Source organism: Vipera ursinii, assembly GCF_947247035.1.
Source record: "Vipera ursinii genome assembly, chromosome: 2".
Lineage (NCBI taxonomy): Eukaryota > Metazoa > Chordata > Lepidosauria > Squamata > Viperidae > Vipera > Vipera ursinii.
The window spans coordinates 68,560,021-68,585,962 of record NC_139513.1 but is presented as its reverse complement, the minus strand read 5'-3'; the positions used below and the strand labels follow the sequence as shown (position 1 = coordinate 68,585,962).

Here is a 25,942-nt window from a genome sequence, read left to right as displayed (position 1 = left end):
GTTTTATATAATGAGCTATGCTGATTTGAAATGTTTATTGCATTTAACAGTATAAGGAAATAGACTTGAAACAGTAGGGATTAAACATTGGGGTAGTATCAGTAAATTTAATTACGGGCTTATAGCACTTTGGAACTGGCTGTTCTTTACCGGCATAGTGATGACCTTTTTCAAAAAGTTCTCTTCATTTTTGAAGGGAACACTTTATTTTAGCGTCTCTTGTACTGTTTGGTATAGATAGCTTATAGACTGGCTTCTATTTATTTACTGTTTATTATACTAGGGCTGTGTGAAAGGCAACAGGAGACCTGTATATACTTTAATATACTTTATATACTGTGATTTGAGTCCCTGTATGAGATAGGTGGCCATAGAAGTCATGTAAATAAAGAAGTACCTGAATATAGAAGGAAGACAAATACCATTGTTATACTGGGGCTGGAGATGGGGAAGCTGTGATATTAATCAGTTATGTAAATAACTGCCTCAGCTATATGCTTGTTAAAGATTATACTTTAATTGAATGTGCTCAAGGCAGGGAACAGGATAGAGTTCTATGAATTGATGTGCCTTTTTCTTACAACACTTTTGAATTAATGGAAATAATATTATGATATCTTAGATTACATTATTTGAACTAGAGGGGATACATTCTTACAGTGGCTTCGCACAGTTGATGTGAAATTAGAATATCATTACCATAGTTTCTTCTTCCAGCCAACTGTTTGAAAAGCTGTAATAAAATCAACTGTACATGGTGGCTGCCTGGCTGCCATTATTTTGATTGGTCTGACAAATGACCCTTCATGGCAAACTAAATGTTGGAAGATTATGTTTTAAGAACATTTTTGATATTCTCTATGATAAATAAAATGTTTGGTGCTACACGTTGGTATTTAGCATTCAATAATTTAGTGAAAATTAATCCCCTTGATTGACATGAGATTCACAGCATCCTTTTGAGTATGATTCTTTGCAATTCCTTAAATATAACGATTCTAGCAAAAATAACAAATTCTAATCTGCTTTATCTGTTATTAAGTACTTGAAGCTGTCACGGTTTTCAGTGTTTTAATTAAAATTTGGTATCCTATAACGTATAAATATTTTGTTCCTTTCTCACATTTTTAAAATTGTGCAGTTGTGAGCGTTGTCATACAGTCTATATTTCCTGGGACAGGGCACTTCATAGAAAGATAGTTGACCTAAAGAAAGTCCTTGACTTAAGACCATTCATTCAGTGATGTTTAACATATCTGTGAGACTGAATGAAGGGACTTCCGACTTGGTCTTCAAAGCTGTGGCCATTGCAGCATCCCTGATCATGTGATCAAGATTGACAGTCTGCCTGCGGTTATGACTGCAGAGGCACTTCAGCTCCCCCTCATCTCCCCTCCAGTCTATGCCCTTTTGCATCTCTGCACTCTGCAGCACCTACTACCCCAACTGGCCTTTGCCATCTTCTTGCTCCCACTGCTGACCAACCATGCCCAACCTGGCCCTTTAATAGGCAGCTGCTGGCCACTGGAGGCCAGACAGTGCTTTCCTCCTGAGAACGGGGTGGGGGTGGGGGGTGGGGGGGGGTCAGAGGGCCCCTGAGCTTCAGTGTGGCAATCAAACAATTACTAAATGGACATTTAACCATCCTGGATAATAAATATTTGCCATTTGTTTGTATACCTGCAAATTGCTTCCTGGACTGTTTTAGTTCCACTGTCTTATGAAATAGTGAACCGTCACATTACACATTTATTTTCTGGAAACGTTTCTGTGATTTTACTGTACATAAGAAAACTCTTCTAAATTGTAGGAAAAAGTATCAGAGCATAAAAACTTTGAAGAGGAAGCCCGTTCACTTACGGTGTGTTTTTTTTCCTTGTTTTTTGGAAGCGAAACACAATGAGCTTTATGACTTAAAAAAAATCTTCATACTGAAAAAAATAATTAGTATTTGAACAGCAAACTGTATTTATATTTCTGCTCTCATTATATAGATTAGCTATCTTCTGCCAAGGTATTGACCTTCTCATTTAATGTATTGATTTTGGAGTACAAAAGTAACAATTAACTTGGAAGAGAACTTTTTCCTCATGTTTTCAAGTTTGTAATGGAAACTTGATTAAGTGTAGTGGCTTTAAAATGGGCTTTTGGGCTTTTTGTGTTTTAATCTGATCCTGAAGTAAGATGACCCCAATAGCTTTGTTTTTCAAATTTTATAAAATGCTTTTTATGACCGACGTAGTTGCATAACAGCATTATTTTCAAGATCTTTACTAATCCTAAAAACCTGTATCTTTTCATGTGTATGCGGGCTATTTTTTCTCAAACTTACAGCAACAAATGGCTATATGACTGTCAGGCAATCTATCTGTCACAAGTTCTTTTATGATGTTTATTTTAAATTGCTCCCTGTATACATACTGTGACTTCCTTTGTAGACCATTCTTTCTTCTTTATGTTATAACTAAGTTTTTGTCCAAATTATCACTTCAAATTTTGCTACTACATAGTGACTGATCAAACATACAATAGTCATAGAAGCTTGTTGGAATATATAGAGGCTTATATGTGGTAGCTATAATGTGCAAACTAGCATTGAGTAACAGGGCAGTGTCATATATTACGTGTTCCCTAAAAGCTAATCTCCCCAGAAGATGTCATTGTTTTATGAGAATAGATGACTGCAGAGCTGAACTGTTGTTAGTAGTTGCTGAAAAAAGAACTTGAAAGCATAATGCAGTTGTTTCAAAATCACATCGTGTTCGCCACAAAAATGTGCAAGGAGAGGTGTGATAACCGAGGGCTCAAATATAATTTCTCTTTCATACAGTTCTTCTATTGATCAAGTATCAGATTTTTTTATTATGACAGTTGTGTACTAAAGCATGCTTTACAGGTTTCTTTGTGTGCGATTTGTTTTAAATACTTTTAATGGCTTGGAAATATATACATTAATCACCTTTTCTTTATCTTTCTATTCTAGTATACAGTCAATAGTATGGTAATTCTATTGTATTATAATATGGTAATATCTGCCTACTTAAAACAAAGCCTTATGTAATCATTGCATAATACAAACTGCCTGTCTCCTCTCTTATTTGTCTCCTTTTACAGACCCTGTAAAATAAATAATAATATTACATTGACCCAGCAAAGTTGTATGTGTAGAAAGAAATAAAAACAACTTTGAACAGTTGTGACTTTTAGTATGAGGCACTGAAAAATTACTTCAGCCAGATAGGCTCTTCATGTTTTTCTTTTTTCCCCTATTTTAGCATTTAATTGAAAAATAATTCCTTAAATGCTTTAAGAAGCATCTAGTATGTATCTGCAGTGGCAGCGTGTCACTGAAACTGCGTTGCAGAGAAGACTGGAAAATAATTTGGGTCACCGTGACCAAAGCTATTCATAGAACATTAAGAGATGAAAAGAATGTAAAAATGTCGTTTTTTATAACAGTTACTTGAACACAAAAAGTCTAAATTAGAAGTCTGGTTGATTTCCAAGAATTATGAGTTAGTTATTAATTAAATTATCATATTAAGATGAAGAGGTTTTGGGGAGAAAGTTTTAAAGTCCAAATGCATTTTCCTTCCACGTGAATCTTTTATATTACTTGGTAGAAAAGTAATTAAGCAAACATCCATGTACCTTAACATATTTAAGCCAGTCTGAGTATAAAATTCATAGTGTTGAATTGCATTTCTTCATGTTAGCTGAACTCTTGTGGGTAACTCTGTCACCTGCTACATGCCTTAGTGTTGTGAGTTTGATATTATACTCAATAAGATTGGCAAATTTGTCTCTCTTGGTTTGTAAGTATTGACATTTGGACAAATTCATAAAAAGTTTATATAAGCAGCCTTATGTAATTCACACTCTCTACCACGTGCAGCACCGAGGTCAGAATTAGAGCTCTTGGAGTGTTTGGGGCATTGTTCTGCTTGCATAATTTCGGAGTTCCAAGATAAGTTGTCTGTCACTGAAGTTGACCTTTGGATGTTCCAGATTTTCAGTGGGTGCTACATTTGTCACCTTTTCCCTTAGACTCTCTCTTTAAATAAAAAAAATTCTGTGATTCTTTTTCTTTCTTTCCTTATGCTGCTTGTCTCTTTGATCCACTCAGACCTCTTTGTCAAGACATATTGAAAATATAAAAACAAGACAGCTAGAAGTACTAGCATTTTAATTTGGGACAATGCTTTTTTAGTTGAGAGTACAGAGTACTTTTTAGCACTTCTTTAAGGGTGGTTTGGGGTTTTTTTGACGGTGTTCAGAGTAGTACACTAGCAGCTTACAGCCAATGTCCTGTGTAGGCAGGATATAAATCTTCCAAATAAATAATTAACAATGGATGGTTAGAATATTATGATATATAATAACATAATAATTTATGGTCATTAATTATTCATTTTGAAAAGTTATATTCTGACCGTTGGGTGACTTTTCAGAAGTAGAGTAAGCATTGCTGACATCCAATAAACAACTAATATGTTAAAAACACAAATGCTAAACTCCTGGAGATAGGTCATTTGTCCAGCACTCAATTACTGTGATACAAGCCCTGTGCCTTTTCTACATATATTGCATCCATGCCCCCAAAAGAGTCAGCTTGTGGCAAAACGGTGCAACGTTGCTTTCTTTAATCTGAAGAAAATAGCAAGATCCTATGGACCTGTCTGCTACAGTCTGCTACATTTCCCCCCCCCCACAATTTCCATTATAAATCTTATAATGATGCTTCCATCATGTTCCAACAGATTTGTCCCTACATATGCTCTGCACTTGCTTCAGTCAGTACCCCTCACCACTGTTTGCAATGACTCTGTTGTGGAGCATTGCAAGCATTGTATCAGAAAGGAGAACTTTTTGATACAACTTTCTGATAGATAGATTCTTCCTTCCTTCCTTCCTTCCTTCCTTCCTTCCTTCCTTCCTTCCTTCCTATCTATCTATCTATCTATCTATCTATCTATCTATCTATCTATCTATCTATCTCTATATCTATTATAAAGGTAAAGCTAAAGGTTCCCCCTGCACATGCGTGCTAGTCATTTCCGACTCTAGGGGCTGGTGCTCATCTCCGTTTCAAAGCCGAAGAGCCAGCGCTTGTCCAAGGACGTCTCCGTGGGCATGTGGCCGGCATGACTAGACGCCAAAGGCGCACGGAATGCTGTTACCTTCCCACCGTAGTGGTCCCTATTTTTCTACTTGCATTTTTACGTGCTTTCGAACTGCTAGGTTGGCAGAAGCTGGGACGAGTAACAGGCGCTCACTCTGTTACGCGGCACTCGGGATTCAACCCGCCAAACTGCAGACCTTCGGATCGACAAGCTCAGCGTCCTAACCCACTGAGCCACAGCGTCCCTTATATCTATTATCTATACATATAAAAAGATAGATAGATAGATAGATAGATAGATAGATAGATAGATAGATAGATAGATAGATAGATAGATGTATACAGGGAGTGCAGAATTATTAGGCAAGTTGTATTTTTGAGGATTAATTTTATTATTGAACAACAACAATGTTCTCAATGAACCCAAAAAACTCATTAATATCAAAGCTGAATATTTTTGGAAGTAGTTTTTAGTTTGTTTTTAGTTATAGCTATTTTAGGGGGATATCTGTGTGTGCAGGTGACTATTACTGTGCATAATTATTAGGCAACATAACAAAAAACAAATATATACCCATTTCAATTATTTATTTTTACCAGTGAAACCAATATAACATCTCAACATTCACAAATATACATTTCTGACATTCAAAAACATAACAAAAACAAATCAGTGACCAATATAGCCACCTTTCTTTGCAAGGACACTCAAAAGCCTGCCATCCATGGATTCTGTCAGTGTTTTGATCTGTTCACCATCAACATTGCGTGCAGCAGCAACCACAGCCTCCCAGACACTGTTCAGAGAGGTGTACTGTTTTCCCTCCTTGTAAATCTCACATTTGATGATGGACCACAGGTTCTCAATGGGGTTCAGATCAGGTGAACAAGGAGGCCATGTCATTAGATTTCCTTCTTTTATACCCTTTCTTGCCAGCCACGCTGTGGAGTACTTGAACGCGTGTGATGGAGCATTGTCCTGCATGAAAATCATGTTTTTCTTGAAGGATGCAGACTTCTTCCTGTACCACTGCTTGAAGAAGGTGTCTTCCAGAAACTGGCAGTAGGACTGGGAGTTGAGCTTGACTCCATCCTCAACCCGAAAAGGCCCCACAAGCTCATCTTTGATGATACCAGCCCAAACCAGTACTCCACCTCCACCTTGCTGGCGTCTGAGTCGGACTGGAGCTCTCTGCCCTTTACCAATCCAGCCACGGGCCCATCCATCTGGCCCATCAAGACTCACTCTCATTTCATCAGTCCATAAAACCTTAGAAAAATCAGTCTTGAGATATTTCTTGGCCCAGTCTTGACGTTTCAGCTTGTGTGTCTTGTTCAGTGGTGGTCGTCTTTCAGCCTTTCTTACCTTGGCCATGTCTCTGAGTATTGCACACCTTGTGCTTTTGGGCACTCCAGTGATGTTGCAGCTCTGAAATATGGCCAAACTGGTGGCAAGTGGCATCTTGGCAGCTGCACGCTTGACTTTTCTCAGTTCATGGGCAGTTATTTTGCGCCTTGGTTTCTCCACACGCTTCTTGCGACCCTGTTGACTATTTTGAATGAAACGCTTGATTGTTCGATGATCACGCTTCAGAAGCTTAGCAATTTTAAGAGTGCTGCATCCCTCTGCAAGATATCTCACTATTTTTGACTTTTCTGAGCCTGTCAAGTCCTTCTTTTGACCCATTTTGCCAAAGGAAAGGAAGTTGCCTAATAATTATGCACACCTGATACAGGGTGTTGATGTCATTAGACCACACCCCTTCTCATTACAGAGATGCACATCACCTAATATGCTTAATTGGTAGTAGGCTTTCGAGCCTATACAGCTTGGAGTAAGACAACATGCATAAAGAGGATGATGTGGTCAAAATACTCATTTGCCTAATAATTCTGCACTCCCTGTAGATAGATGTGTGTGTTTGCAATGCCTGCAAACACTGTGATCCAATTATAGATGGGAGAGGTGGGATCTGTTGTTACTTCCACTGTGATGCTCCCCATTGGGGCCCCAAGCTAACTAGGAGAGTTTTTAGGCACTTACAAAACATCAGGAGGGTTGGGGTCAACCTCACATTGTGTGTGTGTGTGGGGGGGAGATGTTTCATGGGCAGGTGCAATGCAGAGAAGGCCTTTCTCCTGGACCCCACTAACCAGAATAACCAGGGTGATAGGGCTTGAAGTATAGGTGGGATGAGCCAATCCCAGTGGGATGAGACAGGCCCTCAAGTAGCCTGGACCCCTTCCATGAAGGGCTTTAAAGATGATTGTCAACATCTTGACTTGTACCCAGAAGCAGACTGGTAGCCAATGCAAATTGCAGAGCTGTGATGTTACATGGGACATTTTGGGGGCCCCAAGAACTGCCCGTGCCACCGCATTCTGCACCAGTTGTAGCTTCTGAATGCTCTTCCAGGGTAGCTCCATGTAGACTGTATTACAATATCTTCACTTTTGTCTTGCTTGTGGTAACGTAATGTGAAAAACTATTAAAATTTTGCTGTTGTGTGTTGGACACATGGAAAGAATGCTTCCAGACAATGGTTATGAATACTCCCATTTTTATGTAGTGGTGGGGTTGTTTTTTTAGATATTGCAATAAAAAGACATCTTAAAATAAAGAACAAATGGAATGACTTGATATTTAGTTATGCTGTACACACTGGTACAAAATTTAGCATTTCTGTTATGGAGCTGCTACCTTAGTATGCCTGATTATTTCTTCCAAATTAAATGACTAACAGTTAAAGTTCATAAGGGACACATTCAGTAATTCTGCATAGTCACACAAGCTTAAAATATATCCTCAAGAATTTAACTACTGTTTTTTTAATTTCATCTTCACATGAAATGACATTGAGATGATGAATATAATCAATCTAGCTTGATCCTCCTTTTTTGTATCAGAAATTATTGCTGATGGTGCAGTATTTCATATATAAAGAAGCACTATACTGAAGATTTTTTTTACTCTATTAGAATATTTGTAAAGAATTGCTCTGTGAGGATATCTGGGTCAGGTAGGTGTGTCACCTTACGTAATCATTATATAATTAGTTCTTTGTTAGGCCTCTCCCCAAAGTGGGTGGAACCTAAAGCTCCTGAGCTGCCTGAAAAAGTGAGGCTACTTTGATTAAACCAATTTATAGAAGTGCAGAGTTTTGAAGAAGTCTTTGGCATTCTGACATTTGCCAAATTGTCTTATTTGCCATCCTTGGCAGAAGATGAATTAATTTGCTTTCACAGCTAATAAAACAGCATTGGCTGTTTTCTTCACATTTGTCCTACATAAATTGCTTGTAGTTTTTTCTTTTCATTTTATGAAGTAGGGATTGGATAAATTATTGGATGATTTCTATTCTTTGCATATACACTCTGGAATAAATTATAGATTTCTCTAATAAATGAAATTGGACGTACTATTCTTGTTCTGTCTCGGCTGTTCTCAAAAAGAAATCCCTAAGCGTGATGAGAGTTGGTTAGTATTTGAATAACGCACAAATACCTGGGAATTCAGAAAGCATCCAATTCAGAAAACAATGACAAATCACTTCCTTACTGTTACCAAGGAAACTATATATAAAGATCTGAAGTCTTTAGATGTTGAGCTCAACGTGAGATGTCATCTTTAATACTCCCTTTCAACTGATAATGTAGAGCAATTTTCTCTGTAACTAGGATAGATGCTTGTTTGAATCCAGAAACTACAAAAGCTTTTCTTATATGTTGTTTACATAGAGTGGTGATATTACCTGGATTCATGTTTGCATCAGACAGAAGTTGACTCTTTTATTTTTGGTTTGCTGATAATATGTCATTATAATATAAAAAAACATTGTACCAATTTTACTTATATTTGAACTAACACCCTTTCTTCAAAGTAACACATTGATGACAGAGTGCAATGCAGACTATTCCTTACTATACTAGTTTTTTAATGCATGGAGTTTTTTGTTTGAATTTCTTTCATTTTAATCACATTACTCTGTTTCATGAAACATAATTGACTGGTTGAAGATGTGTAAGGGCTAGGCGAGATCCTTATTGAAAGATGTTTGGGTTTTTAAAAAATTATTCTGGTTTTATTTGTTGTCAATATTGATATTACTATGAAATACAAAAAGTTGCCTAATGCATGTAAAAAGAATAACACCCCCCCCCCCAAAAAAAAATCAGGTTCAGTCCTGGAAATAGAATTGGTCGCCCTACTAGATGACCATTGCCAGGACCTGGATGGAGGAAGCGTATCTAGTCTGATCTTTTTTACTTCTCAATGGGTAGCCTGCAATATCATCTTTCTGGACTACCTATGGAGGTTAGGGATTTTGAGCATTGTAATGGCGGGCAGGAAAGATTTAACTGATGACTCCCCTAATCTCTCTGTTGTTTAACATTGACACGAAGCCTTTGGGAAGGTCGTTCAAAGTTTTTGGCTACATTACAAATATGTGTGATGCTCAGCTTTACATCACTATCCCAGCAGACTGTGATACCACTGAAGTCCTATCCAGGTGCCCGGGGACTCTGTGTGCTTGGATGAGAAAGAACGGAGTAAACGGCTTCTTTGAAATTTAATGTTAAAGAAAACTCCAATAGAAGAGAATATAGGAAGCTTCTATAACTCTGTGGAGTCCTTGATCCTCTCTGAACTCGGTTGTTTGCTTGTAGGCATTTCATTACCTGACTAGGCAATTTCATCAGGGTTTGGGAGTGTTCAGCTTGCTTCACCTTTTTTATACAATAGCTTGCTCTGCCAGTGTTGGTTGGGTCCTAGTAATGCCTAGTAATTAGGTCACTGATTTTTGATATTAAGCAGTATTTTGCTAGCGTATGAAATTAAGGATATTGTACAACAAGTTTGCATAAGTGGCCCCTGCCCACCTGACGTCAGAGCCTCTTGTGACTGGAGGCAAAAGTGAAAGAAGCGTAAGATTTCTCTTCCTTTCACGGGTGTTCAGCCGGGCATGTTGAAACTCCTTCCTTTGCCTCCCTAGTCCTCATGATGCCCCAGCCTTCACTCTGCAGGAACCTTCTGCCACTTGACTGTCTCTTCCCATAGAAAGCCTTAGAACTACACTGTGTGTTGCCCAGAATTCATTACATCACACAACTGGTTTTATTAGCATATATGACATTCAAAATAATAATGCAAACATCGCATTTTCTATATATGTATATTTGCTAACTAAATAAATAAATTTTAAGATATACGATAGATTAGTAAATTTGTACCACTAGGAAAGGTTTTTTTAAAGGGATATTGAGAATTTGGGAGAAAAAAAAATAAAAGAATTTGGGGAGACCTCTGAGTAGAAACGGGCTGGTGTATAAGTAATAAGAATAAGCTAATAAACTGCGATCACAGAAAATATTTGCTGTATCATCATATCATATGTTGAAGGGCAAGACTACATTGGAGATATCTAATCTAATATTCTGCTAAATCAGTGGTTTTATTTAATTTTGTTGAAAAGAGGTGTACAAGCAGCACAAAGGTTTTAGTAAATGTATGCGAGTTACGGTTTTCTCTCTCACTTCTGACTAATACTTTTGAATTCTGCATGAATTTTGCATTTGTTTTTAATTCTGGGGAAGCCATTAGTGCGATGACTAGGCCTGCAAAATGTAATCACATGGACTGCTACAGTATTACCACTTCCTATTGCCCTATTTTAGCACTCTTTTGATCTAGTTACGGTACATAATTGTGAATGAAGCAGAAAAGCCACTGGGGTAAAAATGCTGCATATCATATTATGAAACTTTTGTTGATATGATATGCTGGAACAATGCTACTTAATATAAATAATGGAAAAAAATTCAAGGAAACCAGAGTCTGTTCTCACTATTAGGAGTCCTTCAGTTAAATGAGCATGAGCTCATTTGTTGTGACATTTTCACTCCACACGAATCCTTAAAAGTCTGTTCTAGAAAATGTATCAAGTTCACAATGTGACACCACTTGTGTTTCCAGGAAAAAAACGGGAGGGGTCAGTTTTGGTTCAGTTACACCTCTTACTTAGGGGAATGTAAAATAGCAGCTATATTTGCTTTCAATTATTTTTTTTTAAGGAGCTTTGCCAGAATAGAGAGAGTTCTCTGAAAAAGCAGTGTGAAGTAATCACACTGTTGTTGTTTTTTTAAAAAAATGGTACACAGTGACTTTTGACAGATATAGATAAACTTGGTCTTATAAACACATCTGAATTGGTACTAACACATGATCTTTCAAACAATGTTTGTGGAATAGGAGTATCTTCCATGCGGTCTAATCTCATACTAAACTAGTAATAAGTAGTTGGAAAGACAGAGGAGAAAAGGAAGTTGAGCTGCCACAACGTCAGATCTAGGAAGCAATAACATTCCATCCATGTTGTTTATATTTCATGGAGTTTTAGCTGCTATTTGATTATGTATTTAAAAAGCAGTCTCTTTTTTAAAACTCTTTTTTAACTGTTCCACGTCTTTTTGTCCTAACTGACATTCCCTGTTTCTTTTCCTGTAAGAAATTCCTCTCTTGCAGTTTGTTCACTTGGCAATACTGGAGTAACACTGGAATTATTTACTGCAGGAGTCACATAGTATTTCTTGTGTGAAGGAGCAGGTTGACATATCCAGCCGTGGTTTGACATGATATGAAAACTTCTGTGGTTGGGTGTGAGAATTCGGAGAGTTTTGATTTATCAGCATTCCCAATAGATCTCAAAGTACATGGTCAAACGACTGAGAAATCCTTTATTCTTTCAGTAAGATCCATATTTATTACAAGAGTGAAAAAGAAAGGAAATTACTAGCACATTTTGCGCAATTTGATCTAATGCTGTCTCTGCAGATCAATCCCGTGAAGCAGTTTTTGAAAGTGATCTTGTTCAGCATGGGGAAGATGGAGAATGGCAGCACTCTACTTCAACTACCTCATCTCAGAGTGAACAGGCAGAGAAACTGTTGCAGAACCAGCACAAGAGCCTGGCCTCTGAGGACACCAAAAAGAAGAGGGCTCAGAAACCTTCTCACATGAGGAGGAACATAAGGTAAGCGTACTTTTTAAAAAAACATTTGGGAGTCTTAATATTTACACTAACGCAATAATCATGGGTAACGTCTTGAATCCAGGTTTATGATGGTCTGTGTTGAAGAGCACCAGACAAAGGGGAACTAAAATCCAATTAGTGAGAAAACATTACGGGCATCTCTGATAATTGTTCTAAGAAACTGCTTTCGTGGTTCCAGGGAAGAAAACTGAACACAACTGTACCAAGATTTCAGTTTCTATAATACCCTGTGAAAGAATTGAAGTGTGATCCTTTTCCCTTTGTACCAGTCAGATGAAGTTTCTGACCCCTGTGCCTGATCTGATCTGCTTGGACCAAGCCTATTTGACTTTTGAACATGTCCCTGCTTTGTTTTCCCCTAAGCTCAATCCTTTCCCCAAAAGTGTAAGCTGCTTTGGCTACCCTACTTTTGCCTGGATGGAGAAATGTCTCAAATGGCTGAATGCTGCAAAATTAGTTCCTGCAAGCATTCTACTCTCTTTGCCTTCCATATGCTTTCCATAATAAGTAAATACATTGGGTGGCAGAACTAGTGAAATCAGATGGTCATCATGGAGCATCTGCACATACAGCTGTGTTTCCACCCCTCATTGTCTCCAGTGATACAGTGGATAATATATAGTTCGCAACTTACAACTGATAAATAAAAAGAGATTGAAGCAGTTTAACATCAAATTTAGAATTCACAAACTCCACTTTGCAACAACAATAGTGGAATGTTCTCCTATATGCTTGGCCTAACAAATAAATATCTTTAAAAGGACAAAAAAATGGAAATCCCAATAAAAACTAGTTAAAAGATGGAGAAGGAGTGAATAGGATATGCAGGTGGAGAGGTGGGATTGCCTCTGAATTCAATAACCACCTCCAATGTGGTGTTCCCTCATTAGGGTCCCAAGCCATCTGGCAGAACCAGGTTTTCAGGCTCCTGTGGAAGGACAGAAGGGTAGGTGCTGATCTCATTTCAGGGGATAAGAAATTCCATAGGGAAGGAACCATGACAGAGCAGGTCCTTCTCCTGGACCCTGCCAGCTAGAATTCCTTGACCGACAGGGCCCACAGCATTCCTCCTCTGCCAGCGCGGGTGGGGTGGTCCAGTCCCAGTGGGGTGAGATAGTTTCTTAAGTGACCTGTACCCTTGCCATGCAGGCCTCTAAAGGTAATACCTTGAATTGTACCGGGAAGCAGACTGGCAGTCAGTGGATCTTGCGGAGCAATGGTGTTACACAGGTCATCCTAGAGATCCCAGGAGCTACACGTGCTGCCACACTCTGCACTAGTTGAATTTTCTGAATGCTCTAAAATAGCGGCCCCCAACCTTTTGGGCACCAGGGACTGGTTCCATGGAAAAAGTGTTTTTCTGTGGAGTGGAGGGGGCGTGGTTTCATGTGCTGCCTGCATCTTGCAGATGGGGCTTCACTTGTTTGCACAGCCTGGTTTCTGGCATGCTGCAGACTGGTACCGGTCCAGGGACCGGAGGTTGGGGACCCCTGCTCTAAAAGGCTAACCCCATATAGAGCACATTGCAGACATGAGGTGACTTGGTCTCTGATCCAGGAAAGGATGCAACTGGTACAGCAATCAAAGTTGTGCAAAGATAGAATACTCAAGTTGCATACTGGGTCTGTTTGTGTAGTGCAACCCCATCCAGAACTAAGTTGGGTAAAGTCTTGGATCTTAATATGCATCCAAAGCCATTCGGTTTTTGCCAGGGTTCAGCCATAGCCTGTGGTCACCCATCCAGGACCCCACAGCTCCAGGCACCGTGAGAGGGCAGCAAAGACATCACTTGGATCACTAGGGGTGGAGATATAAAGTTGAATATCTTCAACATACTGATGATATCTCAACCCCTGGTGGTGAATACTCTCACCCAGCAGCTTCGTGTAGATGTTAAAAAGGAGTGAATACCAAGCCCTGTGACACACTACCAAAGAATGACCGTGGGCTGGATCTCTCCAAGTGGCCTTGGAAAAAGGAGCCAAACCAATGCAAAACTTCACTATCCAACCCCACAGCCAGCCCCACAAGATACTGTGGTCGATTGTATCAAAGTCTGCTGAGAGATCAAGGAGAGTAAGGATGGTTGCATTATCCCCATTCTGGTCACATCATCAACAAGTGTTATCAGTGCCATTTCCATCCCATAACTGGGCCTGAACCCTGACTGAAAGAGGTCCAGATAATCCGTTTCATCCAGGACCCTCTGAAATCGCCAAACAACCACGTTTTCTACCATCTTCCCTAGGAAGGAAAGCTGGGAAACTGGACAGAAGTTGTCCAGGCAGGTGGGATCAAGTAATAATTAACATCCAGTTTTGCATCCAGTTTTGGTCACCACGATGTAAAAAAAGATGTCGAGACTCTAGAAAGGGTACAGAGAAGAGCAACAAAGATGATTGGAGGACTGGAGGCCAAAACATACAGGGAACGGTTGCTGGAATTGGGTATGTGTAGTCTAATGAAGAGAAGGGTGAGGGGTGACATGATAGCAGTGTTCCAATATCTCAGGGGCTACCACAAAGAAGAGGGAGTCAAGCTATTCTCCAAAGCACCTGAAGGCAGGACAAGAAGCAACGGATGGAAACTAATCAAGGAGAGAAGCAACCTAGAACTAAGGAGAAACTTCCTGACAGTTAGAACAATTAACCATTGGAACAACCTGCCTCCAGAGGTGGTGAATGCTCCAACACTGGAGGTTTTTAAGAAGAGACTGGACAGCCATTTGCCTGAAATGGTATAAGGTTTCCTGCCTGAGCAGGGGGTTGGACTAGATGACCTCCAAGGTCCCTTCCAACTTTATTATTATTATTATTATTATTATTATTATTATTATTATTATTATTATTATTATTATTATAATTTATTATCATTATTATCATTATTATTATTATTATTATTATTATTACTATTACTATTACTATTATTATCCCTCTTAACATCGTACATCAGCCCTTAAACAACAGCATCAAGTGTCTCCTTGCTCAATTCCATGCTAGCCTCCAATATAGTCTTGTTTTTTATTACTTTGTTTTTCAGCATGTGTTGTTTTGCACTTCTTTGTAACTGGAAGGCAAATGATATATAAAGCAATTGTCCATTATATTCTAAGTTGCCTTGCCTTAAACTCTGGAATCCTTGGTGCTCTCTGAGCTTGGTTGTTTGCTTGTAGAAATTTAGTTACCAGACTAGATAACATGTCCTTTTTACACACTACCCTCACCTGTCCTTAATGGTACAGCAATTACCATTAGTGGCAGCTACTTTAGTTTCATTTTACTCTCCTACTCTTGGCTAAAAACTAAAATTTTGTCCTTCCCACCCTCCAGTATATGCAATGAATATACAGTGGCACTTGCCTTCCACCAACAAATGAAAAACAGCTAGTTTTTCTGACTCTTGTCGTTTTCTTTGCTCGAAGAGGGGCAAGTCAGTTTTTATTTGCCATTGACATAACCAAGTTGAAACTGCATCGATATATTTCTTGAAAATAATATATTTTTCTATTCGTGCATTCAGAAAGCTGCTGCGGGAAGACCAGTTGGAGGCTGTGACAAAAGCAGCACAGCAGGAGGAACTGGAAAGAAGAAAACGGCTGGAACAGCAAAGGAAGGATTACCAAGCCAGCATCCCCACTGTACCTTTAGAGTTTCTTCCAGGTAAACTTTTCCCAAAGCATTAAAGCAAAAGCTGAATTGAAGCCACTAATAATGGTTAATCTTGCCAGCATACTAACTTTGTTCCATCGTATAGTGCAGACATGTCAAACACAAGGCCCGGGGGCCAGATCCGGCCCACGAAGTGGTTTCATGTGGCCCAGAGACCCTCCTTCTGCCAGAGACCCTCAGATCTGTCCCACTCATGCCCAGGCCCCCATAGGCACCCTTGATGAGAACGATGTAGAGCTGGCCATGCCCACCCAGTAGCCATATACTCTAGTCACGCCCACCCAGTAGGCCACGCCCACCCTGGCCATACCCACCCGGCCCCCTGAGGGCAACTGCAATGTTGATACGGCCCTCAATGAAATTGAGTTTGACACCCCTGGTATAGTGTTTATTTTACTGTTACATTCATGCCGTGCCTGATCCCTGGGTAAACAAAAAAGGAGAATATAAGTGTAATTCATAAGTACCTTTGTGAACCACTGTGCGTCTATTTTTCTCTAATATATTTTTCCTTTTGATATCTGAATTATGTATCATATTAATAATACAAATTGATTCTATGATAACAAATTCTATGTTAATATACAGTTCAGGGAAGTGATAAAGATAGTACTTGTCTTAACAAGAATAAATGAAAATATTGTTAAATTTAGTCATTTTTAATAGAGCAGGCCTAACAATAGCATTTGTAGGTAGAAGAAATTGGTTCCAGGGCTTTTTTTCTCATAGAACGTTCAGAACGGCATTCCGGCACCTTTTTTTTTGGGGGGGGGGGGAAAGAAAAGTAAAGAAAAGCTCCCTCTATTGGCTTTAGGAGTAGGCAATCTTGACTCTCTTTTATGACTCGTGGACTTCAACTCCGAGAAATCCCGAGCCAGCCACGCTGAGGGGAGAGGTTTCCAAGCTGAGTCATGCTGGCTCAGGAATTCTGGGAGTTGAAGTCCTTGAATCATAAAAGAGCCAAGGTTGCCTACCCTGCACTAGAGGAAGACATTAAAATTATTTACAAGGTTACTTCTTTAGGAACTAAACTTTTAGAATCTAAAACAGCTAATTCAGAAAAGCCAACAGGAAAGAACCTCACATTTTTCATCTGCTTCTGTCTTTTGGAAGGTAAAATTAGATAACAAAATAATCTATTTCCTATGTTAACATCTCTGCAATGAAATCAATAAAGGTAACAGGAAAGAAATGAGAAACATTTTTCTCAATGTAATATGTCTAATTTAACTGATGCTAGAAAAAAACAGTATCTTTTGTGCACTCTTGAAAACTATTTTGAATCTATAACCATCTATTACAACTAAACCACTTTAAATTAAACAATTCTTAAGAATGAAATATTCTTAACTTGGACTTTACTTTTACTGTTTGGACTGTTGTGTGTTTTGAAAAATAGATTATTTAGAATCTAGTTATGTTGCACTTCAGTCTTTAAATAATTAACCTAGTATATACATAACAATATATGATGTTTTCCATGGTGAGCTTAAAATCAATAACAACATTTATTAAAAAGGCTAAAATAATTTCTAGTGGTATTATCTGTACATTAAAATTTTGTTTAGTCACAATCTTTCACTTTTCACATTCTGGACAAGCAGTGGTCATGTATCCTAGCAAAAGATGTTACATATGTGCATAAGTGTAGTCAGTAGCATATGCCTTTTTAAAAATATCAAACTTGGAAAGAAACAAAAATAAGTCCAAAATATCTGTATTACATCCAGGAAAGCCAACTTTGCAACCAATATTTCTCATCCATAACTATGGCACCCTAAGGATGCCTGCATACATGCAAATGCTTCTCTGGGATCAGTAACGCAGCAGGGATTGCTTTTTCCTTCCAGTAACAGATTGCTGGGAAATACCAAACATGGCCTTGAGAATTCCAATGTTTGTTACAAATTTTTCTGGATGTGGTTGGAAAGAGGCTGTTTGGTGCCGGAGACCACTGCAACGAGGAACACAGCTCTGGGTCGGGGTTCGGAGCAGCTCCGGGTGGGGGCTGAGCACGGGCCGCAGCATGGCAACTGCAGGGAGGGGAATCCCCATGGCGGCTGTGGGGAGGGGAATCCCGGCGGCATGTGGCTCCGAGCCACAAGGGTGTGGGTGCAAAGGACGGGTGGCGATGCCGTAGCAAGACACCGGCATCGCTCCCAGTGACAGCACCTCTGAGTTCTGGCACCTTTTTTTTAAGAAAAAAAGCACTGATTGGTTCTAACTACTAGTCACTGCAATTGCTTAACTCCAGTGTGAAATGAATGGTGCCTTCCATAAACAGCTTTGTTCTGTTGTTTCCATTATTTTAGCTCTCTGAGAAACTATGCTTTTTATCACACAAATAAGCCAAACTGAGTTATTTCCTCTGCATGTTTATCAGTTCTCTCTCTTTCTGAACATCAGTCACGAAAACTCCATTCTTCTTTAATGTTTTCCTTGTACCTCTCAGTCACCATCTCACAGCCAATCCATTAAGAACAGTTTTTAAATCTCTGATATTCCTTAGGATCAAGCCATATATAACTACTATGTTGAAAAATAATAATTCTAAAGACATATAAATATAATTATATAATTATAACATGAATATAGTCAATGAAGTCATTACTTAAAAGATTTTTCTTGTATTTATGTGTTGTCTGAGCTGCATTTTGATCAAAGTTGTTACTTATATTTACTGAAAATGTACAGTATCTTAAAACCCATTATTAATTTTTCAAGCTTCATGAATTCAAAACTGTCCCATTCTTTTTTATCCTTTATTGAGGACAGTGGGGAGGAATGAAGACCTGGTGTCTTTTCTGTGTTAAGTGAGCTATTTTATTAATTCCTCTTAAATATTCCAAGATTTTAAAATCACTGTAAACGTTATGCAGGAGGCTAAAAAATATACAGGTAGTTCTTGCTTAATGATCACGATTGGAACTGGCAATTCTGTCACTAACTAGTGAGGTCCTTAAGTGAATCACCCATGGTGGTTAAGCAAGACATCACATGATCATGATTTGCAATTTTATTGCCAGCATATTCTTGTCAGAAACCAGCAATAATGTGTGCATCTGGCAATTACATGATTGTTGCATGCTTAACGGTCATAAGTACAAAAATCAGTTATAAGGTTACTTCTTTTTAGTGCCATCATAACTTTGAACAGTCCCTAAAAATAAGCAAGGATTCTCTCTATGTCAACCTACTGAAATAGCATTTCCTATCATATTCAGACCAATTAAAATGGAGCAACATATGTAAATCCATGTAGTAAACTTTTGGATGTTTTCCAATATCCATAATTCCAAACCGCCCTTAGGCGTTACACTGACTGGTATGACCTGTCCATCCTCTGACTCCTTTCTGTTGTACCTTTAGATTACACTATGGGCAGTCTTCTGTTCTGCTTCCTTATCCTCTTTCAAATTTGGAGCAAGGAAGTGGTCTTCTCAAAACTGGGCTATTCAGCAATGCAGCAGGACTAATTAGCAAGCAGATTTTATTTGCACCTGTTCTGTATAATGTAAATGACATCCAAAATGCTCTATGGAAGGAGTTTGCTTTTCATTCTAGCAAATGAAGCAAGAATTTGAAAAAAAATATCCAGACTTGCCGCTCATCTTCAAACTGCAAAAGTGCTGACAACAAATCTCACACATTCTGTTTCATTTATTCAGATTCTGTTTAGATATGCTGCAGCACAGAGTAAGTTCAGGACATGTTAGTTAATTTAGTCAAGTTGCAGTAATTTGTACTAATAATTATTGAAAATGAACCCGAAAGAAAGTTGTTTGCTATGTCTAGATCACTGTACAATGTTTGAAGTAGGCATATATCCAAAATTCTTTCATGTTTTAAATGTTTAATATAAATTGGAGTATGCATGTTTAATTAATTTTCAGTTTCATGCTATTGATTCCAGATATAATGAAAATTTTCGAACTGATTTTAGTGTCCCGATAAAAGTTTGAACAATGTTTTCTTCTAACCTTTGGAGTCTGAAATAGAGGCTCATCGGTATACTCTACCAAAAGAAATTAGAATGTACTAAGAGAAGCACTGCTTAACTTCAGGCAAAACATTACTTGAAGGATATTAGAAAAGCATTTTATATAATCAGTTGTATCAAATTTGGTACAACTGGGATACTTCAGTGGTATCACATATTGGTGAGTGAACTGAAGTGGGGGTAATTTTTAGTCTGATTTTCGCTCCATCCATTATGTACTGAGTTTATTGCTTTGTCTTTAGAGGAAATTGCTTTAAGAACTGCAGAAGTTGCTCAGCTTCCCCCCCAAGTGTTAAATGAAGAGGTCATCTGCTTAGACAGCACCAGCAGTGGTAGTGAGGATGACTCCAAAGGAAGACTCCACAGCATTAAAGATGGTAAGAATGGATAGAAAATTCATTCCTGCATTATGGCTTCCAACACCTTTGTATCTTGCACTCAGCAGGATTCCTTTTTTTTTCTTCTGAAAAATACAAGTAAAGGTTATTTCTTAAGAATTCTAATAATCAGTAGCTCCCTCTTTTTTTGTCATCGTCACAGTACTTTGTTTGAAAATAAAACCTCATTTATTCTATTTCAGGGTTTTAGTGACTCATACGTACAGTTTTTGTGCTTGTAGAAAGAACATTTCGAAGTCGAAAAATATTTTAGAAACTGATAACATTTATGAAATTGACTAGGGATAAAAATTTATGAAATTGACTAGGCATAATAAATGCCATGCCAAATAATTACAAAGTGTTTAGCAACTCAGTACTAATCAGAATCAGCCAATATGATTACTTTCATATATATATATATATAATTTACCCTTTTCCAGTTTTTACTAGATGAAGACAGAGGGTCATAAGTCACCTTGTATATTTGACTATAAAATATAATAGATATGCTAATCCTCTACATCTGGTTGTGTTGCAGAAGTAATAGAATTAAGTTCAGGAGAAGATGAAGCCCTCCATATTGTAGACAGCAGTGATTCTGGTAACGAAGGGGATGATGATACTGAAGAGAGCAGTGGCGCCCACGTGAACGATGCTCTAAATCAGTTAGATGCTTCAGGGCAAGTAATTATTAACATCAACCATCCACCAAATGAAGAAGACATTTATCTGGCTCCTCAGCTTGCCCGAGCAGTAAAGCCTCACCAGGTATTGAAATTTCTGCTGCAGAACCGAACATAATTGTCACCAAATTCTCATCTAGACATTTTACTATGACATGTCATTGATTTATGTAAACCTCGGTGGATTTTTTTGCCTGTGTATGTGGGTATGCATTTACAGATTAGGTGCATAACCACTAATTTGATAGTACCCATCCATAATCTCTTTGACACTATTTGTTACTCTTTCTAGATTGGTGGTATTCGTTTCCTATATGATAATTTGGTGGAATCCCTGGACAGATTTAAAACCAGCAGTGGGTTTGGCTGCATCTTAGCTCATAGCATGGGGCTGGGCAAGACTGTGCAAGTCATCTCTTTTTTGGATGTACTTTTCCGTCATATTGAAGCAAAGACTGTCCTGGCAATTGTACCTGTAAGTAGGCTGTGGAAAACTCTTTACTTGAGTCTGCTTAGGTGGACAAAGGACCTTTCAAATAGTTTTGATGTTCCTCAACTTCTGTATTTGCCTCTTTAATTTTTCCTATCCATGAAATATTTGTATAATATTTTTTTCAGTGTTTAAGATATTTATAGAATGAAATATGTAATTAATGGATCCCATTTCTTATTTCTTGCCATTTTTCTTACAGGTAAATACTCTTCAGAACTGGTTAGCAGAGTTCAACATGTGGCTTCCAGCACCAGAAGCCCTTCCTGCTGACTATGATCCAAAAGAGATTCAGCCTCGCATTTTTAAAGTCCACATTTTGAATGATGAACACAAGTAAGGAGAATTAATTCTATTTTGGACATGTTATTTATAATTGCTGCTGTTGGAACATTTGCGCCCTGTTTATGGATATTGGAAAGTTCTCTTGGTAATTTCTACAGATTTAATTATGACAACATCTGATTAATTTCAGTGTAGCAGTAATTGCCAAAATAAGTAGGATACCATCCATTAAATTGCCATCTCAGCTTGTTCACATCCAGAGTCTTACAATACTGTCCTCTTTTATTTTCTTACAAAATATAAAAAAGACAATAACCTTCCCAGATGAATTAAGCATATAGGAAGAATATTATGCTCACAGAGGAAAACAGTGAGCACCATATTGCATTTAAAATGTAAGCGGAAGCCAGTGACATTGTTTGAATGCAAATACTTTAGGCTCACTGAGAGTCTAAGGTTAGTGACAGCCACAGTTAATAGCAGGATTTGTCCTATGCGTTGCATTTTGAACTAGCTTGACTTTCCAAATAGACTTTGACTATATACATGCATGCGCATAGAGTTAATTTCTCCTTTTTCACAAAGACTGTCCCGTTTGTATTTTGTTGTCTACCTGTTGTTTTTTTCAGGACCACTGCAGCACGTGCCAAAGTGGTAACTGACTGGGTGACAGATGGTGGTGTACTGTTGATGGGCTATGAGATGTACCGCCTACTTTCATTGAAGAAATCCTTTGCTATGGGCAGGAAAAAGAAAAGCAAAAAGCAAACTGGCCCTGTCATTATTGATGTGGATGAAGAAGATCGTCAGCAGGAGCTCTTAAAAGGTGAGAACCCACAAACCTTCTTTTACGTATATCTTTCACTTCCATTTAAATGATACAATTCTTAGACAACTATTTTTACTAGCATTTGGACATGAACAGACAGACATTCTGAAATCAGGAAACCACTAAGACAGGGGTCTCCAGACTTGGCAACTTTAAGACTTGTGGACTACAACTCCAGGAATTCCCCCGCCAGCATGGCTGACTAGGAAATACTTGGCGTTGAAATCCACCCGTCTTAAAAGTTGCCAAGTTTGGAGACCTCTGTACCAAGGAATATATTTCCTGTTTCAACAGAAAAGTTATATTCTAGTTTGTACGAATTCTTTAATTAATTTATAATTCCTTTACTAATAAAATACTTAGAAGCAATTTCTCTGAACTGTTCTGCTGCATGTTTCTTTACGGTAATGCAACTTTTTGTGGAAAGATTTTGTGTTAATATTGTCCCAGTTCTCACTGCTTTTGCTGCTTTTAAAAAAAATAAACTTCCATCGCAAACATTTATTTTAGTTTCACTTGTCATTGCATTCAGTGAAGGATTTCATTGGGAATTTTAAATGATACTTATCTAGCCTAAGACAGGGAAGTGATCAGTGTCTTTCTGTTATCAGTGTTGTCTTGAAAACTCAAGCAGAGATTTCTGATATCCAGTAATAATTTCTGAGCTCATTTTCCTTTCTCCAAACTCCTTATTGGATTTAGCACAATTTTTAGTAAATATTGCCACTTCAGTTAAGGCTAGGGTAGAATAGATTCCTTTGGAGACATTTTCTTTTCCTTTCAGGAATTGAGAAAGCTTTATCCCGGCCTGGACCAGATGTGGTCATTTGTGATGAGGGACACCGGATAAAGAATTGTCATGCAAGCACCTCTCAGGCTTTGAAAAACATCAGATCTCGGCGAAGGGTAGTTCTGACCGGCTATCCACTGCAGAACAATTTAATTGAATATTGGTGTATGGTAGACTTTGTACGCCCCGACTTTCTTGGTACCCGGCAGGAATTCAGCAATATGTTTGAGCGCCCTATCCTGAACGGACAGTGTATTGACAGCACCGCTCATGATGTTCGTCTAATGCGGTATCGCAGCCATGTCCTGCATAGCCTGTTGGAAGGCTTTGTACAAAGGTGAGGCCATTTGCCACATTCACAGTCCTTCAGTCTTTGTAAGAAGTATTTAAATAATGAGTGGAGGGGAAGCGTTTGGTTCATCAGGTTGACGGATTAGATTTTAGGCCATCATTAGCAGCGCCCTTTTGGTGTGTGTGCCATTAAATCTAGTTTCATAAGAAGAGGCTGCTTTGGTAAATATTTGGCCATATGAAAATAACTTAGGAGGACTTGATAGTGTAATGCTTGAAGTATGTACATTAAATGTAATTTCATCACAGATTATAATATGTGGAAGTAAATATTCAGTTGCCAGATTACAGTTGGTTACAGACTAAACGCTAAGATTTTTCAATAATCTGCTGTGGAAAATTAATCTCCACATGTAAAGTGCTGATCACACTTGTTCTTTTACATTTATTATTAACCATACCTAAATTGAGGTGTCTGGTGTTTATTCCTTTCCATTCCTAATAGAGGGACGGAGAACAGACTTTGAGGAACTTCTTTCCTAATGTTATTTTCTCTTATTTATGTAGACGAGGGCACAATGTGCTGAAGGTTCAGCTTCCCTCTAAGGAAGAACATGTTATCTTAGTCCGTTTGTCAAAAATCCAGCGTGCTCTTTATACTGAGTTCATGAACAGGTTTCGTGAAGCAGGCAACAGCGGCTGGCTGGGACTGAACCCACTTAAAGCTTTCTGTGTTTGTTGTAAGGTGTGTTTTTAATAAAAAGGGAGTAGTATTTTGTGTAGGTTTTATGAAAATATAAGAGTTAGGATGATATTAGTATTATTTGCAGGCCACTTTTCATTCCACATCTTAAATGCTGTGTCTAATTTTTTCTAACAATATGGTGATAATGGTGAACACAACCATCTTTTAAGTCTCCCTCCTATAAAAAGTTCTAAGCATTCTCTGAACACTAGTTACCAGTGATACAAGGCTTTGGATTTCAATTTGGCATGGGGTATTTTGATTAGTGTGCTTTGACTACCTGGACACAGCAGTATTAATGAAATGAAAAAGTTATCTGCATTTTTAATCATAATAATTTTGCAAATTAAACTTTTCCAACTTGTAGGCTTTTCTTACATAAAGCCTTACTGTGTTTTCTCAGCCATTATATATTGATTTGAAAGATTGGCCACACACCTCTTTGTTCCTTTTGCTACAAGAGACTAATTTGGCTGTCCCTCTGAAATTTGGCAAACTTACTGCTGTTCATGCTCCCCCTGTTCAGTGAGGCAACCATAACTGTAGGTAAAGAAAATAGTCACCAGTCTCATGAATGAAAAACTCCTAGAAGTAATAACAAATAATAATCTAAGTATTTGATAATAACTGCCAAGTAATTTGCCATCCTCTCTCAGATATGGAATCACCCCGATGTGCTATATGAAGCATTGCAAAAAGAAAATTTGGCAAATGAGCAGGATCTGGACGTGGATGACCTTGGCACAGCTAGTACCAATTCACGCTGCCAGTCACAAGGCATAAAAGTGAAAACAGAGAGCAATGCTCTGCCATCTACCATTGGGGAGGCTACCAATAGCAAGTATATTCAGGGCATTGGCTTCAATCCATTTCAGGAAAGAGCCAATCAAGTTGTAACATATGAATGGGTGAGTACCAAAATCAAAACTCTTGATGTTTTTGACTCCTTCCTCCTCTTGTTTTAAGCATGGTGATGTTGAAGCAGTATCTTACATCTACCTGCGCACAAATGTATTACACTCATGCTATGTATGGCCTCATTTCCCATAGAGAATAGTTTAAAGGTCATTATTATGTGTGAAATAGTTCTGTGTAATATTTTTCTTACCTTTGCCGCCTCCTTTCATTTTTGTGAAGAATCTCGTGCCTTCCCATCTTACTCATTGCAGCTTCAAGTGCTATTGCACCATTTACCGCTATTATTATTCTATAGCAATTCTGTGATCGTTCTTATATTATTTGGAGACCTCTCTATTTGTGCTTTCATAGAATGTAGATGGTAATTGATTTCCCTGTAGGATTATCTAACTAGAATGAGAATATGGGCTATATCCCAGCAGGTTAGGGTATGGTGAAGGAAGCTAAGAACATTGAGGTTCTGTGATGCTGAAAGCTTTACAGACCCTTTTGCATTGACAATACTTTTGTATACATATGTCCTAAAAGGTGATCTGTTCTCCACCCAAGTCCTAAAACTGGATAAAGAGAACACAGTTAAATAACTGAGTCAAAACCATTATGCTTGTTCATAGAATAGGTTTCCTATGCTGGAATGCAAATCCTTGCTTTTTGCCAAATGTTAATGCTTTTCATTCAAGACCAAAAGT

The 25,942-nt window shown here is 38.2% G+C and overlaps 1 protein-coding gene across 16 annotated transcripts in view; it reads left to right on the top strand.

Moving 5' to 3' along the window:
• Nucleotides 1–25,942, top strand: part of RAD54L2 (RAD54 like 2) — an 84,775-nt gene that overhangs the window by 20,348 nt on the left and 38,485 nt on the right. For all 16 annotated transcript variants that reach the window (XR_014491494.1, XR_014491495.1, XR_014491496.1 and 13 more), the window contains exons 3-12: nt 11,955–12,153; nt 15,694–15,833; nt 20,085–20,219; nt 20,761–20,990; nt 21,198–21,380; nt 21,598–21,731; nt 22,310–22,506; nt 23,294–23,636; nt 24,158–24,335; nt 24,992–25,243. Coding sequence is in view for 7 of the 16 variants with exons in the window: in XM_083354963.1 (XP_083211089.1) it covers nt 11,955–12,153; nt 15,694–15,833; nt 20,085–20,219; nt 20,761–20,990; nt 21,198–21,380; nt 21,598–21,731; nt 22,310–22,506; nt 23,294–23,636; nt 24,158–24,335; nt 24,992–25,243 (1,991 nt within the window). In the remaining 9 variants the exon portion in view is untranslated. The remainder of the gene's footprint in view (nt 1–11,954; nt 12,154–15,693; nt 15,834–20,084; nt 20,220–20,760; nt 20,991–21,197; nt 21,381–21,597; nt 21,732–22,309; nt 22,507–23,293; nt 23,637–24,157; nt 24,336–24,991; nt 25,244–25,942) is intronic.